Source organism: Meriones unguiculatus, chromosome 7 (assembly GCF_030254825.1).
Source record: "Meriones unguiculatus strain TT.TT164.6M chromosome 7, Bangor_MerUng_6.1, whole genome shotgun sequence".
Taxonomy (NCBI): Eukaryota; Metazoa; Chordata; class Mammalia; order Rodentia; family Muridae; genus Meriones; species Meriones unguiculatus.
The window spans coordinates 35,658,158-35,676,347 of NC_083355.1; the positions used below are offsets into that span (position 1 = coordinate 35,658,158).

The following is an 18,190-nucleotide window of genomic DNA, read 5'->3' on the forward strand; positions in this document are numbered from 1 at the left end:
TGATACTTAATTTAGGTTAGTAAAATGAGATTAAGATGTTTGTATATGAGGAAGCCTCTTTTGTTACATATTGTACTCACATTTAAAAGGTCTCTATGGTAGTTGAATACATGCCTATACAGGTGTTGATGAGAGAAGTACTAAGTAAATAACAGACCTGTCAGTTGGTATAATTTTTAGTGTGTGGTCATCGTATTACTAGAAGTATAAAATGGCTGACAGGATGCAGATTTAATTTTAGATATATCTTTGAAGAATTAGTTCTTTTCGGAAAGATTAAAAATATCTTCATGTACTTGTGTGTATGTATTTGTACCATGTGTGTGTGCAGGAGCCTGAGGAGGTTAGAAGAAGCGTTGGAGTCCCCCAGGAGCTGTAGTTCTGCGAGCACTGTATAGTCTAAACCACTGAGCCACCTCTCCTTTCTTGTCAGCAAGATTTTTAAAAATAATAAATAGAATTAAAATATGGCTTTCTCTGGCATGAACTCAGTGACAGGCTCTCTGATCACCTCCCCCTGAGGGGGGTACAGCCTTGCCAGGCCACAGAGGAAGACAGTGCAACCAGTCCTGATGAGACCTGATAGGCTAGGGTCAAATAGAAGGGGAGGAGGACCTCCCCTATCAGTGGACTAGGAGAGGCGCTTAGGGAGAGAAGATGGAGGAAGGGAGGGGGGAGGGGGCTGCAGCCAGGATACAATTTTAATTGTAATAAATGATAATAAAAAAACTTATTTCCAGAGTTAAAAAAAATTAAAATATGAAGTCCTTATCAAACCTTAGCAAAGTCTCATAAAACAAAGTAACCCTAACTTTATGCCTCAGAGAGAAGTAGCATGAGAGTTCATTCTAGTTATCACCACACAGGCAGAGTTGAGAAACAGCGGAACATTTTATACCCTGTATGTGTGTGTACACATGTATGCATATCCATTTTGTGTATGTGTATTGTGTGCCATAGTATATATATGGAAGTCAGAGGACAGTCGATGGGAGTTGGTTCTCTTTCTACTATGTAGGTTTTGGGATAGAAGAACGCTTGTCAGGCTTGGCAGCAACAGCTTTACCCTCTAAGCCAATTTCTCTGGTCTTATCTATTTTAAGATGGTGTCTCTATGGTCTCAAATTCCTGGGCAAAACCTCCTAACTCAGTCTCTAAAATGCTGAGTAAAGTGTATACCACTACTTTTTGTCATTTTTAAATGTTTTCATTGGTTGTATAAGTTGTATGATATTCCATAGTATCATCCTTCCATGAGGTTCTGACTTCTAATTTTTGCTATGAATAATACTATAAGACTATGGATAGTATATTGAGTTACTAATTTTTCCTCCTTGGGCTTTTGGAAGTAGAATTGCTGAAGACTAAGAAAAGTTTACAAGTTTCCTGATTCATGTTGAATTATTACATTTCTAGAAGACAACCCTTTCAATTCATATTAATCCAAATGGACTGTAAACTGGGGTGACAGAATGGCATAGTGGGTAAAGGTGGTTGCTGCCAAGTGATCATGTGAACTCATCCCTTGGGATATGAAGAATATAGTAAAAGGGAAGAACTGGCCCCTGCATGTTGCCCTCTGACTTCTGTACCAGCACCTCTGGAGTGCGTATGCCCCCTCCAGTAAGAATAACACATAGATTAGAAGTTGGTAGTTTTTAATTGAGCCTAAAAGGAAGAGAATGGTAACACTGGGGGATTAGGAGTTTAGCATTTGCTTCAAGTTTAGTATTTAGTGCTTTATTTCAGCTGTGTAATACTTAACTTTCCTAGGGCTGGTGCATGTTAAAAATAGTTTTGTGAATAATGACATAAAAGAATAAAGTGACATTAATTTTGACAAATACAAACTTAGTTTTCTTGGTTAGAGCTCATGAGAATGGTCTCAAACTCATTTTTTTTTTTCTTTTTGTGGTCAGGTAAAACTGGGACATGCTTAAGAGTGAAAGTCAGTAATGGATGCAATAAACTTTACAAAGCAGTAATTGCTGCACAATGACTTGCTCTATTTTTGGATGGCTCTGGATAGGTATCCTCATCATGCAACTGTGAACACTAATGATTCCTATGTGAAACCACACCTCACATACTTTAGAGGGCTGTCTTCCTTTAGGTAACCTAGAATCTAAGATTAAGTTAAGGAAGTGGTTTCAAAGAATGGAGAAAAATTATGTTAGTGGCCTTTTTGCTTTTCCCTTTTCTTACTTTTCTCTTAAAATATTAAATGACATGTATTAGTTGACTAGAAATTGAAATAAGAAGCCATTATCCTAAATGTTTGAAAGGCAACGATGAGGAGTTATTTAAGGCAGGTTTTTTTTTTCTTTTTTTAATTAATATTAATTACAGTTTATTCATTTTGTATTCCAGCTGTAGTCCCTCCCTCATTCTCTCCCAATCACACCCTCCTTTGCCCCTCTCCAAGTCCATGGATAGGGGAGGTTCTCCTCCCCTTCCATCTGACCCCAGTTTATCAGGTCTCATCAGAACTGGCTGCATTGTCCTCCTCTTTGGCCTGGCAAGGCTGCTCCCCAATCAGGGGGAGGTAAGGCAGAGTCGTAATGCTAGATTCTTTATACTAGTTGGTAAGAATCTTTACACCTGTGTATTTGTCCTTTTTCCTTTGTATGCATAGCATATGTATCTTCTGTTTTACTGGCATTTGAACGCAGTATCTCCCATATGCTATGCCTTTGATCTGCTACGGAGTGAACATCCTCATCCCTTTAAAAAAGTTTTTATTTTTATGTGTGGTTGTTTTGCCTGCATGTATGTCTGTGTACCGTGTGTGTCCAGGTGTTCTCAGCAGCCAGAAGAAGGAGAATGATCCCCTAGAACTTTGTGAGCCATCATATGGTTGCTGAGAATCAAACATGGGTTCTCTGGAAAGAGCAGCTATTAATTCCTGAGCCATCTCTCCAGTGCCACCCACCATCCTTTAAATTTTGAGATACGATTTCAATAAGATGGTCAGGCTGGCCCCATATCTTTTAAAAAGTACATTTTAAAAAAAATTTGTATGAATGTCTGTATGTATGAGCATGTATACCCCACCCTACGCCTCTATGTGTAGAGGTCAGAGGACAACTTGAGGTTTCTCTCCTTCTAACATGGAGGTCCCTGGGATTGGCAGCAAGTGCTTTAACGTGCTGAGCCATCTTGATCTTATTGGCCCTAGCTTGAACTTTTGATCCTCTTTCTTTAGTCTCTTAAGCCACTGAATAGTTGTAATTTTGAAAAGGTTGGCTGATGGGTCTTGATGTTAGGTTCTCTGACTTCTACCTATTTTATTTTTCTTTTTCTTTGTTGTCCTCTGGAGCCTGAACCCAGGACTGCTCATATTAGAAAAGTGCTATACTCCGCCTATAAAGCCTAGCTTGACAGTTGACTTCCTTAGCCTCTTAAACCCTGTGAAGTGATTCTGAAAAACATGAGTTAATTGACAGTTTTCTTTTCAGTGCTTGGGGGTCACTTCTAGGGCCTTGTTTGTGATAGACAAGAGCCACATCCCCAGCTTATTGACTATTTTTAGCTTTAGTTTTCAGGACCAGGATTTCATAATGATGGTTATGAGGCGGGAGTATAAGGTAATATATATATAGTCCAGGCCGGCCTCAAACCCATGATTTTCCTGCCTCAACCTTCTGTGTGTTGGGATTAGAAGCGTGTATCACCATGTCTAGTTTGGATCGAGGTTTCTAATGCCACGATTATTAGTTCTTTAAAATTTAAGTTTGACTATAATAAATACAGTTAGACAACATAAATTTATTTTGTTTGTTCATTAAAGTGATTCTTCACAGATTATTTATAGCTACAGCATTAGATGAGTGACTTCAGTTTTACTTAGTAATGTTAGCAAAGGTGTTATCAGAGTGCTTAGAACATACCTAGTAAGTATTGAAGCTAGTAAGTTAGCTAGTAAAAACATACCTAGTAAGTATTGAAGCTGCAGTGAATGTTGTAACCACCAGTCTTTGGAGGTAGTAAAGAGATAACTGGTCAGGCAATGGTGACCTTTAATCCCAGCACTCAGAGGGCAAAGGCCAGCCTGGTCTGTACAGTGAGTTCCAGGACAGCCAAGGCTACACAGAGACACCTGTCTCAACAACAACAAAAAAAAAGAATTAAGAGTACTGAAAAGATAAAGTAGAAACAAGATATTATGATTGATAAACTTGAAAATTAGGTTATTGAACTTTGGAACATTTGGGCATTTTATATATGTGTATTGAAGAAGAAAGTCTGCGCAGTGTGTCTTTGCAAGCTGATAAAATTATTGTAGAAGTTAGGAGCACTAACTTCTTGATTATAAGTAGTATATGCGCGTTGTAATACACATGGAAAAGAATACCACACACAGAGGCTCATGACTAATCCTAGCCCTTGGGATGTGGAGGCAGAAAGATTAGGAGTCCAAGGCAACGCTTTTTTTTTTTTTTTCTATAAGCTATATACATGCAAAATTGTCTCTGCAGTTTTGAGTCTGAAACTGAAACCTCCGGATGGCCTTAAACTGATCTTCCTGCCTTGTCTTAAATGCTGGGATGTATATGCCTATAAGCACATTAGCATGTATGCAGTGTTGGGGATTGAACCCAAGCAGCCCCGGAAGAGGTATTTACATTCAACGATGTGGGGTTTGCTATGCTTGTCTTTGCCTCAAATGGTTCTATCTTGAGTCGCTGGGTATATGAGAATTTGAAGCCCTTGTTATCTGGAAATAGTTTTTCCTTGTATAATATGTTTGATATTTTTTACATTGTTTTAGTTAAGACAGGTATGGAGTATATATTATGAATGTATGTGTGTGTCTGTGTACCACCAGTGTGCCTGGTACCCTCAGAGGTCAGAAGAGGGTGTTGGATCCCCTGAAAATGAAATTATGGACATTGTGAGCTGCCATGTGGGTGCTGGAATGGAATTCAGGTCCTTTGTAAGAACAGGTTGTCTTAACTGCTAAGCCATCTCTCCAGTCCTGGGCATATATTACTGTTTTGAAGGCATACATTTTTATATCTCTGAAATTGTGATGCTTCCTATATCTTATAGTAAGGCTCTTTCCTTGGTCAGTATATAACCTTTGGTTTTAAAAATATGTGTACGTATTCAGGAGTGCATGTGTGCATGCGTGTGCATATGTACATGGGTATAGTACCAGCAGAATAAGGCATTGGATCACTTTGGAGCTGGAGTTGCTCTCCCTCTACCTCATGGATTTTAAAATCTGTAATGTCACAGATCAGTGAAACTAATAATTTTCATTGTTACACACTGAAGCCTTCTAAATTCCTATGGTAGTGTATTTTTATAACTGAATAAATAGTTCAGTGTATCTTTTCTTTATCACACTTTTCTAAGTGTTAGATACTGTGTTCTAAGTTACATAAACGGACTTTTGTGGCGTTCAGAACTGAACCCAGAGCCTTCCATAGGTTCTGTTAGTACTATCTAGGCTAGTACTCTACTACTGGGCTGTAGCCCAGCTCAAAAGTTATATTAGTGTTCCAAAAACATTTATTTGCAAAGGTGGAAAATGGGGCACATGTAACACAACGAATATGTGGAGGTAAAAAGACAATTTGTAGAAGTTTATTCTCTTCCTTTCAACCATTTGCGTTCCAGGGCTCAAACTCAGGTTGTCTGGTTTGGTGGCATATACCTTTACCCACCTGAGCCAGCTCACTGGCCCCAAATAAATTTTAACAAGCAGAAGTCTTATATTCTCAATTTGTATATTTAACTAAATATTTTTGGCCACTGTCACCTTAGAAAATACAACTTAATTTTTATAACTGCGCTGTGAAGTAGATACTAGAAGTTACTACTTAATCTTATTTTACAAATAAGGAAATACACAGGTTAAATAACTTGCCCAGAGTCTTGACATATGATACTAAGTGACAGAGCCTGGATTTTAGCTATGTGTTTGACTCAAGTGTGTTTGGTCCCGATGACCACACTGTGTCTGACTTCAGAGATTTGTATACTTTCAGCCAGCAAGATAGCTCATCAGGTAGATACTGTTCACCAGGACTGGAAAACTGAATTTGATTCCCAAGACCCATGTTGTAGAACGAAAGAGCTTACTCCTGCAAGTTGTCCTCTAACTTCTGTGTACATGTGGGCACACACACACACACTTTACAAATAGAAAAAATTGTGCACTGATTATTAAGACCCCTTTTGGCAGGAGACAGTGTAGCTTTATAGATGTTTCTGTCCCTAATAGTTTATAAAATATGCTGTAGAATGTGTCAGTGATTTCTGTTCTGTTTGCCTTTTAAGATGGTGATGGAATTTCCTGACAATGTTTTAAATCTTGATGGGCATCAGAATAATGGTGCACAACTAAAGCAGTTTATTCAGGTAATAGTTTTTAAGATCATTGTTTTTTGTTGTATATGTGTATGTTTAAAAAAAATTAACAGCTATAATGTCTAATTCTTGTTGTTGTTACTTTTGTTGTTTGTTTGTTTGAGGCCAGATCTTACTCTGTAGTGTTCTGGCTGTCTTGAAACTCTATGTAGAATAGATTGGCCTTGAACTCAGAGATCTTGTTCTGCCCTAAATGTGCTGGGCCCACGACACATTAGCTTCTAGTTTTTGTAGCCTAGGCTTCTCCCTAGGTATTAAGAGTGCACCGAAGTTGATTTCATTTTTACTGTTGCAGTAAATACAGTTATGTACCTGATTTATACATTACTCATGTGAAAGAATTGGGTTGTGTTTTCACATTTTACAGGTTTAAAAGTCTTTTATTTTACCAGGTCATCTTTCCTAGTTTTTACAACATAGGATGTGCAACATTTTATTAAGAACTTGTTGGGGCCAGGGATAACACTTGGTGCCAGAGTGTTTGTCCAGCATGTATAAGGCCCTGGGTTTGATCCCCAGCACCACCAATATAGATAGAATATATATTTTAAATTCAACCCCATAATATGAATTTTCTGATTTTTGTTTATTTCCTTAGACATAAGATACTTTTCAATTACTCAAAAAAATATATAATTAAGATGATAGAAAATCAGTTGTTAGATTACTAAAGAACTCTTTCTCTTTTTAAAGAACACTTTGAAAAATTAATGGTGAAAATGAAGAAATACTTGAATATTATCTTGTTTTTCTAGAAATAATTGTAACATAGCTCTTTATGTGATTGTAACATAACTGATAATTCCTTTAAGCAGAAATTACTTATCAGTGTTTTGCTCATTTCGCTACTGCTGTGGTTTCCATTCATTTTTCTTGCCATAATCAGCAGATTACATTCAGATATACGTACTAGCATACTAGTTACTCATTGCAGGTTCCTACGTAGGTAAGGTCTTCTTTCCCCAGGATAGAAGCCAACAGTAATGAAAGAGTAGTTTCATGTCTTAGGAGTCTTCATTTTTCTCTCTCCCTTTCAGCGACATAGTATGCTTAAGCAACAAGATTTGAGTATTGCCATGGTGGTAACATCCCGCGAAGTCCTGAGTGCACTTTCTCAGCTTGTCCCATGTGTTGGCTGTCGTCGCAGTGTGGAACGCCTCTTTTCTCAGCTGGTAGAGTCTGGAAATCCTGCCCTTGAACCCCTGACAGTAGGGCCCAAGGGAGTACTATCTCTGACTCGAAGCTGCATGACTGATGCAAAGAAGCTTTATACATTATTTTATGTACATGGGTAAGTATAGTTAATTAAGAAAAATGCCTTTAATTTTAAACAGCTTGATGACAGTGAGGCTTTCCTCTTAAATTTAAATTTGGTTAGAGCATAGATTGAATCCAGTATTTTTGAGTAGTAAGCGAGGCACCCTATATATGACTGGATGAAGGTACAAAAGGAACAGTAAGCATAAAGGATCAGAAGGTAGAGTTTTCTCGAATTGTCTGAGGAACAACAAGGAGGCCATGTTTGGAGCCATCTGTGTAAAGAGAACAGTGTAACAAAAGATAAGATCAAAAGAGTAACAAAGATTCAGTTGTGGTAGTGCCTTATAGGTCATACTGAGGTTTTGACTTTGAGTACACAGGAAACTTTGGAGAGTTTTTGAGCAGAAAAGCAACAGTCTTTCTTGAAATTTGGCCTACAATGACCTTTGTATTGAGAATAATGTGAAGAGAATACAAAAGTAAACACAAAAACTGAGAAATAGGTTTAATGATAAATGGGGAAAGTGACTTGGATTACAGGTGATAAAGATACAAGAAATGATAGGATCCTGAAATATTTTGAGGACTGCTTGAACAAGATATTTGTATAGATTGATAAGGGAGGGATAGCTTCAGTGATGGTTTTTGGATTTGTAGTATATAGTATAGAAGGATCAAGATCGTCAGGTCAAAACTAATGGATCCCCAGGACCTACATGGTTTAAGGAAAGAACCAACTCATAAAAACTGTCCTCTGAATACACATGTGCATGAATTCACCCACATGCATGCATATATAAGTGTAACTAAAGCAGGTTTCCTTTTTTTTTTTTTTTTAAGTATAATAGATTTCCTTTTACTAAGATGGGCACGGCTAGGCAGTAGTTTTTCAGAGTTAAGTTTTACGTGTTAAGTTTGAGATGTCAGCTGTATAGCCACAGTATTTACTTGTGTCATGTCCTGAGTATCAATAGGAAAAGGGATTGAAAGACCAAACCCAGAGGCTCTTTTGTTTGGAGGTGGTGGTAAGAACTTTTTCTGAATTCATTTTGAAGTTCAGGGGACTGATTCCAGGACCTTGTGCATATTAGGCAAGTGCTGCGCCTCTGAGCTCTAGGTCCAGCAGGGCTGTTTGGGAAAGAAAAAAAAAGCTTTAGAGAGGTTTTAAACAGAGGAATAACATAATCTGAATGATTTACTCTTGCTGCCAAGTGAAGCCTGGAATGTAAAAGGCAATGGTGAAATTGTGTTGACTAAACTAAGATTGATAGATTGGGAAATAAGTGATAGAATTGTAGCTCTGTATAAAGGTTATAAGTTAATTGACATGCTTTGCCAATTGGTTGGATGTAGGATGAATGTAGTATTATAAATTACATGTATTTGTTTTGTGTATATATATATATATATATATATTCACTATATTTTTACGTTTATTGTGTGTGATCCCATGCAATAGCTGATGTATAGAGGTCAGTGGACAACTTTAGGGAGTCAATTCTCCTACCATGTGAGTCCCAAGTTGTCAGGCTTGGCAGCAAGTACCTTTACCCATGATCCATCTTGCCAGCCCAACATTGTATATTCATATAAATTTTCTGTGATTCACCTCTTGAGGATAGTATGTATTTACATAACATCTGAAGGAAGGAAGATGGGTAAAAGTCACATGAACAATCCCTAAAATATCAGTGTCAGACACACTGTTGGTTACCAGGATGAGAGTTGTAGTCTAGGCAAAGAGGGCACTAAGTAAAGTAGGTTTCTGACGACTGGACTGGCTAGGTATGGAGAGGGAAAATAAGTGTGGACTGCTTTGGGTATTTACTGTAGAGATGTGTTCAGAATAGGTGATGTCTCTAACACTGTTAAATACACCTTACAAAAAGGCAGGTAATAGAAATTTTAAATTTGAAAGAGAAATGGCAAACCTTTAATGGCTTATTTTTTCCTAGGTCCAAACTAAACGATATGATAGATGCTATTCCAAAAAGTAAGAAGAACAAGAGGTGTCAGTTGCACTCCTTAGATACACACAAACCTAAACCTTTGGGGTAAGTAGAACATCAAAATGTTTTATTGATGTTAAGTATATAAATGTTAAAAAAAAGTATATAAATGTTGTCATATTTAGTAAAAAGAATAACATATTTCTAGTTTTGTTAATTGGGTTACATTCTGACAGATGTCAGAATAAACATGTTCTTGGGTTCCATGGGCCTTATGCATTGAAACTGTATAAGGTTACTGAGTTTTAAGGTTTTTTTCCTTAAATTAAGTATGTTTCAGAAGGAGATTTAGAGTTTTGAGAAATTTATGTCACTAATTTTATGTCATTAAATTTAAGTTTTTGAAGTAGTAATATTTGATCTATAGCCATCATGTTTTAAATTGTTTATGTCTTTCTTATTTTTAGGTTTTTCTAATTTATTAAGGATTTAAAAAAACCTAACTCAGTTATGGTGATGCGTATTCATGTAACTAATTTTCCGTTTTCTTGGTTGGGTTCATAGTATGGTTTGCTCCCATTTTCTGTCAAAGTGGTTTGCCCCTCATAGTTGGGAAGGACAGGGTCGGCATTATTTAAAGGGAGTTTGAAAGGAAATGTTGTAGAAAACTGTTCTGGGTTAATTTTTAAATATCTAACTGTTGGAACTATTCTATAGAAGTTTTTCCATTCTTCCATAAAGACTCACATATACCTAGGAAAAACATTAAAAAAATTTTTTTTTAAATCAGGGCCCAGTGTGTGGCACAATATTTGGAAACAGAAGCAGGTGAATCCCTGTGAATTTGAGGCTAGCCTGTTCTACATAGCAAGTTCTAGGCCAGTCAGGACTGCAGAGTGAGACACTGTCTCTCAAAAGTAAACAAACAATATCATGAAAACTGTTAAATACAGAGAAGTAGAAAGACCAGGAAGTAGAAGTGGAGACTTTTGACACAGAATCGCAGTATGTTGCCTTAGCTAGTCAGGAATGCTGAAGTGATCCAACCCAGCCTCCTGATTTCAGTGGAGACTGTGGGGACTCCTGTCATCCTGAGTGTCTTACTCCGATTCACACTTAGCCAACTGTGAAACATTTGTTTTGTTCATCTGAATGCCCCTCTTCTGGCCAGAGTACTTTAAAGAGAGTTCAGGGCTCCTTGCTCTTCACTCACGTGCATCTTTAAAGCAGTGAACGCTTTCTCTCATACCCATAGTGCGCTAGCACCCAGCAGAGTTAACTAGAGTAATCTACACCCGGTTGAAACTCAGTTTCTTTTGCTGTGCTTAAAAAATATATCTTTTTCATTGGTTTGTTGAGGTAGGATTTAAACAGCCACATATTCCATAGTAGCTAAAGACAGAGCACTCTGAGACCAGTGAATGACTGTACAGTCTGTAATAGTTCCCCAGGAAGCTATTTCATATTCTTGTGGAAAATTGTTTCTGATGTTTGGAGACAGGGTCTCACGAAGCCCTAGCTGGCCTTGAACCTCTGAATATTTTGTGTCTGGAAGGTTACCTTGAGCTCCTAATCCTGGCAGAACCTCTCTAGTACTGAGATAGCAGGTGTGGACTGACTACTGCACCTGTCTTAAATACCTGTTTTTATCTCTATTGTTAAAGGATTTCTCTCTGGATGCTCATTTCAGTCTTAATTTTCTCATTAGAAAATGAGCTGAGCAATATGGCATAGTAAAAGGTTTGCTTTCTAGTTTTGTTTTCTTGTTTGTTGTTTCTCCTTTTTTGTGGTTCTTTACTGAGGATTAATAAAAAGCAGTAGATAGCCCAGCACCTTACACCTGTTCTCACTGCTGTTTTCCTATGAAGACCAGTTCTTCCTGTTCTGCTCCAGCTTCGGTTGTGCAGTGACTTGCTTTGTCATTTGTCTACGAAGCTACATCTTCCTATCTTGTAGCTTACAAATAATAATAATAATTAAAAAATCTCCACAAACTTCATGTTGTTCCCTTTCAAGTACAGCTTCTCTACATGGAAAGTCAAATGTTTTTTGAAGATTGTTTATTGAATGTGAATTACTATAAATATACCAGCTGATCTTAGGTAGTGTGACTTAACTAAGGTGGCTTTGGTTGTTCCCCAGTTGTGTATATATGGTAGTCAGTGATTATAGTCTGTTTAGACAGGGTACCTGGAGTAGGCAGAGTACTTTGAAAGACTTCCATAATTGTTTGCTGCTAAAAGGCCTCATGTTATGTTTCTTCCTGGTTCCTAGCCTCCAGTTTTTGTTTTTATTGTTTTTAATCATGCTTTATTTCCAAGGAAAGTATACTCGCTGGGTTCCAGCTTGATAAAGAACAGTGGTTGGATCACCTTTACTGAGAGTGCTCTTTTAGCTGTACAAGTAAATTCTTGTTATTTCTGTCTGGAGGAAGTTTGGTATGTGCCAGGCCAGACTTGTAGGCTGGTAGATGAAGGATAATTTGTTGAGAAAACAGTGTGTAAAACTGGGTAGAGAGAAAGTTGACCAAGAGCAAAGAATGCTGGGAGGTTTCAGTTAGTGGTACAAAAGAAGCAGCTAATCAGAAGAATATGGCTAGATGGGTAGGAGGAGGCTGAAGAAGGGTGTTTCAGGTTGGTCTGGTCAGCTGTATTGAGTGCTCCTTAGTTACTGAGGACTCCGTTGATAATCAGAGCTGGTGATGGAGTGGATGCAGCAGAGTCTAGATTGGGAGTTGATAAAAAATGAATACAAGATTGTAGTGGTTTTAAGCCATAAATGCATTGTACATGAGTAGAAGAAGTGACTTTGAAATATTTTTCTTCAGAAAGCATGTCTTAAAGGAGTCATCTGAGGCATAAAGCCTAGATTCTGATTTGAGTGGAAGGCCATTTAAACTTAACTAACAAAAGAGGAATATGAGACTTGAGATAGAGGATTTAACATGCAAGATATAACAGTAGTTGACATGATTTCATTGTCAGGGGAGGTAGGCCTGAACCTTGGTTTGACCCTTCCCCCTTAGTGGGAAGTGCTGAATTGTATAATGAGGTGATGTTATGCTGGGAGTTGAGAAATACTTAGCTATGAAAAGACTTGGGTATTTCCATCTTAAGCAAGTATGACATTGAATTTCTAGGATTGTAATGAGACCTGCAGAAGATCAGGCAGGAGCCAGTTGTTCAGAATTAGCGAAAAATCTAGAAGACTATCATTGAATGGAATGTAGACAGACATTTCTGTAGGAATGCACATCTGCCACACAGCAAAACGCAGGACCAGCGCCACACTGAAACTAGTCTGGGAGGAGGGTCTGGGAAGTTCTCAGTAAGTTTAAAGAAATTCTGTGTATAAATACTGACTTAGGCTAAGTAGATGCATTTTAGCATGCTATTTTTATTAAGTGTAAGCTTATGTTACATTAATGTGACTTTCATAGCTATTTGGAAATGTGAAGGTAGATAAGTTTTGTTGCCACAAGCTAGCTATAAATAAATTATTTAAACAATAATCATTTAATGATAACATTAGAGAATTTTCAGTTGCTTAAAGATTTATTCATGTTTAATAGGTGGAAAGATTATAATTTTTTAAATGCCATTTTAGCTTTAGAACATTTCAAATATATTTACTTGTAAAATGCTTAATATTTTTTATAACTGTAAATAATGTTAAATTGTATCAAGTAAACTTGATAGTCAAGTATTTGATGTAAACATGTGAAACACATTAAATAACAATGTATTACTGTTAACTATAATCTATTATTCAAATATGCAGATTTATCTACTAATATCTTAATATGTTAAAGAATTCATGATTTTAACATAGACCTTAGAGATTATTTCTTCAGGTTATCTCAGTGTCACTAAGCTTTGTACCATACTGTACTGCAGTGAAGGGAGCAGTAGCAGTGTCAGTTCAGAGAAGTTAAGTACAGATAAGAGAAGTAGTGAAGACCACAGGAAGGACAGCAAGTGTAGGATCATTTTCCATTATGGACCTTTCCAGGGAACAGCCAGGTAAAACCAAGCAATCCTTTATTCTGCCTTTTTTTACCTTTTACCTCATGTATGCCTCCTTTTCACTAATATTTATTCTTTTTACAGAGGATGTTGGATGGATGTATGGGAACTAATGTCCCAGGAATGCAGGGATGAAGTAGTTTTAATTGACTCTAGTTGTCTTTTAGAAACACTAGAAACGTATCTTCGAAAGCACAGGTGAGTATAAAGGTTGTTATAATACAGTGGGGAAGGTGCCTAGGTGTCAGTCATTCAGAGTAGCCTGTCACTGCCTACTTTAATAGTATTTCAGTTGTCCTGTTAATATCTCACACTAAGGGTCATGGTAGGCAATTTTTTTATGAGGTGATTTTGAGTGTTAGCCTTGTCTCTTTCTTTTTAAAGATTACTTATTATAATTATTTGCTTGGCTTTTTTGTTGTTACTGGTTTTGTTTTTGTTTTTGAGACAAGGTCTTTCTATGTAGCCCTGCCTGTCCTGGACTGTATTATATAGATCAGGTCTGCCTCTGCCTCCCAGAGTGCTGGGGGTAAAGGTGGGTACCACCATTCCACACGGTGCTTTTATTATTTTTAGTTTTGTGTGTTTGTGAAGACAGACATTGGGACCCCTTGAGCTGGGGTTATAGGCAGTTGTGGGCTGCCTGACATGGGAGTCGGAATCTGGTCTTTGCTGGTGTACTCTTTGTTTTTAACTGTGGAAACTTGCTCTCGATTCTCTGCTGTTGCTCCAGATTGATCTTTCATGAAACACAGGTTGACTGAGTCTATTGAAGTGCAGTTAAGAATAGTATTCCTGGTTTTTGTAATAGAATCATATTTGATAAGTTCTCAAAATTAAATTAGTAGCTTGTGGCTTAGAGTTGTGGCTAAAGTACTTCCCTGACATGCATGAGGCTCTGGGTTTGATCCCCAGCCCAGCATAAATTAGGCTTGGTTGAATAAAATGATAAACTTGAGAGGTAGAAGCAGGATGATCATGAGTTCAAGGCAGCCTGGGATACAAAACACCGTGCTTCTTCCACAAAAATTTTTCATTTCCTTTGAAATATTTCTTCTTTAATTATTTGTCAGATTTTTTTTTTTTTTTTCATGTAGACAGGGTTTCTTGTGTTAACAGAGCCTTGCCTGCCCTGGATTCGCTTTGTGGACCAGGCTGGTATCAAACTCACAGAGAACCTCCTGCCTCTGCCTCCCAAGTGCTGGAAAGAATTTTTCTTAGAATATATTTGTTTCCTGTAACCTCAAATTTTTCTTGTTAGAGTACTGTTGCAAAAGAATTTTCTAAGTGCCCTTAGCATTTGGAATCCCTTAGGAAGGAAAGAAACTCATAAAGGAACCATCTAGTTATTACTAGTGGTGGTGTTATTGGGACAAGTCTGTTAAATTTGTTACATTTGGCTTTGGGACAGATACTTGGAGTTCACTTTAAAGAAGTGAGAATTATAGCCAGGTGGTGGAGGTGCATGCCCTTAATCCCAGTAATTGGGAGGCAGAAGCATGTGGATCTCTTGAGTTCGAGGCCAGCCTGGTGTCTACAAAGGGAATTCCAGGACAGCCAAGCCTACACAAAGAAACCCTAACTTGAAAAACAAAACAAAATAACAACAAAAAAGAATTTTAAAAACACGTGTTAACAAAATCTGTGTTTGTTTTAAATGGCAATGAACTGCATACCTGCATACTCAGTTCCTTTCTGTTTTTAGTTATAACCTTTTTTTTTTTTTCTTTTTTTTTTCTTTTCGAGACAGGGTTTCTCTAGATAACAGGCCTGGACCAGGCTGGCCTTGAACTCACAGAGATCCAGCTGCCTCTGCTTCCCTAGTGCTGGGGTTAAAGGTGTGTGCCACCATCACCTGGCTTCATTTTTGTCTTTTTGATTGGTTTTTAAAACGTAGTCAAAGAATTGATTATTTGCATTTGGGAGAGGAGACTAAATAGATATAAAATGTTTTTTTTTTCCCTCTTTAAATATGAATTGGTTCACCCAGAAGGTATTTTGGGGTCATAATAAACTAATGTTTTGAAGTTTCCTGTATTTTTGTTTTATTTATATTTATAGTCTATAAATGTATCTATATAGATTATTTTACAACTATCTTAAGAATGAGAAGAAATTTGAATAATTCTATATGCAAAAAAGAGAAATTGAGATTGCATAGAATTTGTTATACCCATTAAAACTTGGTGGCATTTTTTGTTTTGTTTTGTGTGTATATACTAATACTTGTGCGTGGAAGCACATGCCACAGCTCCTGTGTGGTGGCTAGAGGACAGCTTGGACTCCCTTCTCTCCTTTTACCTTTACATTATGGGATTTGAATTCAGATTACTAGGCCTTTTAAGGCAAGCACCTTTATCACTGAGCCACCTCAGATTTTACTTACGTGTATGTGTGCAGGTTTGAAGGTATGTTTGTCCATCACCTGTGTGAGGTGCTTGCAGAAACCAGAAGAGGGGTTGGATTCCCTGGAACTGGAGTTACAGACTGTTACTTGATGTGTGTGTTGAGAACCAAACCTGTGTCCTCTGAGCCATGCCTCAGTTTTTAAGACAAAAATACAGGGGTATTTTTTTTGTGCTTTTGCTTTGGTTTGCTTTGGTTTTTCAAGACAGGGTTTCTTTATGTAGCCCTGGGTGTCCTGGAACTCTCTCTGTAGACCAGGCTGGCCTCAAACTCAGATCCACCTGCCTCTGCCTCCTGAGTGCTGGGACTATAGTGTTAATATAGGGCTCACTCTGGGATTAGCTTAAGTTGTGAGGTCTGACAACAGTGATGCTCACTTGGGGTTATCTTACAGGGTAACAGTGGCAGCGTTTGCAGAGCCTATCACCCCTCAGCTCCTAAATTTTTCTTTCAGTTTTTGGGGTGTAATCTGTTTCAGTTGATTTCCAAATGGCCTTATTATATACTGTCTCTCTCTTCCCTCTTCCCTGTCTCTTTCTCTCTTGTTCCTGTCTCTCAAGTAAAGGTGCTTGTCACCACGCCTGTGACAACCCAGAAGACAACTCAGAACCTTCACAGTGGAAGGAGAGACCTGACCCCTGAAAGCTTTACTCCAACCTTCACACATCTGCTGTGGCCCTCCCCTAGCTGTCTTGCAGACCTCTCATTTTCTTAAAAAGGAACAAGGTCTTGTTGTGTTGCTCAGGCTAGCATCAAACTCCAGACTCGTGTTCCTCCTGTTTTTTGTCTCTCAAGTAGTGAGGGCTATAATCATACACCACCATTATTCAACTGTCTTTCCTTTTAAAAAGTCGAGTAATAGTCCATATATATATGGACATGTATACATATGTATGTGTACATACATGTACATAAATATGTATATGTACATATGTATATACATACACCTCTTCTTTATTCATATATTGACAAGCATCAACATTATTTTCATGTTTTGGCTGTCATGAAAATTGCTATTGTGAATGTGAACCTGCAAACTATACATAGCTTATTCCTAGAAGTAGGATTTTCTTTTTAACCTGTGTCTCCTTAAACAAACAATTATTTTCTATTGGGCCAAAAAGACCTGAATGTAATAAAAACAACACATGATAGTTGCAAGGATGAATAAAGTAGTAAGAAGTGTAAAGCGAAATAATAAAGATAGGCTGTTTGTGTGCCTGTACTCACTGCTATTCCTGCCTTCTGGGGAGGCAGAGGCAAGAAGAGTTTACGAGTCAAGGGTTCAAGAACAGCTGAAGCAATGTGATGAGCCTTTCCCTTCTCCAGTGTTTATGTGTGCTATGTGCACCTGAGTACAGTAGCACATGATCATGAGGACACATGTAGAGGCCTGAGGTTACTATGAAGTTTCATGCTTACACAGCAAGCTCTTTACTTACTGATTCATTTCCTAGGTCCCCTTGCTCTCTTTTTAATTATGTTTATATATGTGTGGGTTTGTGTACATGAGTGCAAGTACCTACAAAGGCCAGGAGAGAACATTGGATCTCCTATAGCTGGAGTTATAGGCATTTTTAAGGTAACCAGTGTAGCTACTGAGTCTGAATCCAGGTCCTCTAAAAGATCAGGAAGCACTGAACCCTAGAACAGTATTTCTGTTGTTGTTTTTGTTGATTTGAGACAGCATTTCTCTGTGTAGCCCTGACTGTAGTGGAACTCACTCTGTAGACCAGATTGGCCTTGAATTCACAGAGATCTGCCTGCCTTTGTCTCCAGAGCGCTGGGAATAAAGGTGTGTGCTACCACTGCCTGGCAAGAGCCATCTTCTATGTTGTTAAAATGTTTCTTCTTTCTTCTATGTTGTATTTAATAATAAAACTAATAATTCAGGCACCTTGAACTAGAGGAGAGGACACTGAATTGAAAGGACCTATAAAAGATAGTGAAAGTCAACTCTAAGAGTTGGGTCCATATTTAGTGGAGAAGTTGGAGTTAACTGAGGTTGAGCCTAGGTGACTCTTTGAATGATGACAGTAACCCAGATCAGAGGGGACATAGGAAGAGAATGGTGTTGCCCTGGAGCACTGATTTTAAGCTGTTGTCCACTAGGCATCTCCAGGGTCTCACTTTTACATTATGGGTCTAGCCCTCAGGCAAGAAGAATAGAAT

General features: G+C 37.9%; 1 protein-coding gene across 7 annotated transcripts in view; it reads left to right on the forward strand.

Moving 5' to 3' along the window:
* Ggnbp2 (gametogenetin binding protein 2) overlaps nt 1-18,190 on the forward strand; it is a 36,604-nt gene that overhangs the window by 3,123 nt on the left and 15,291 nt on the right. For 3 of the 7 annotated variants that reach the window (XM_060387095.1, XM_060387092.1, XM_060387093.1), the window contains exons 3-7: nt 6,289-6,369; nt 7,416-7,669; nt 9,594-9,692; nt 13,484-13,609; nt 13,697-13,810. In XM_060387095.1, the coding sequence (XP_060243078.1) occupies nt 6,289-6,369; nt 7,416-7,669; nt 9,594-9,692; nt 13,484-13,609; nt 13,697-13,810 (674 nt within the window). The remainder of the gene's footprint in view (nt 1-6,288; nt 6,370-7,415; nt 7,670-9,593; nt 9,693-13,483; nt 13,610-13,696; nt 13,811-18,190) is intronic. The other 4 variants (XM_021648366.2, XM_021648367.2, XM_021648370.2 and 1 more) reach the window with 2 other exon arrangements.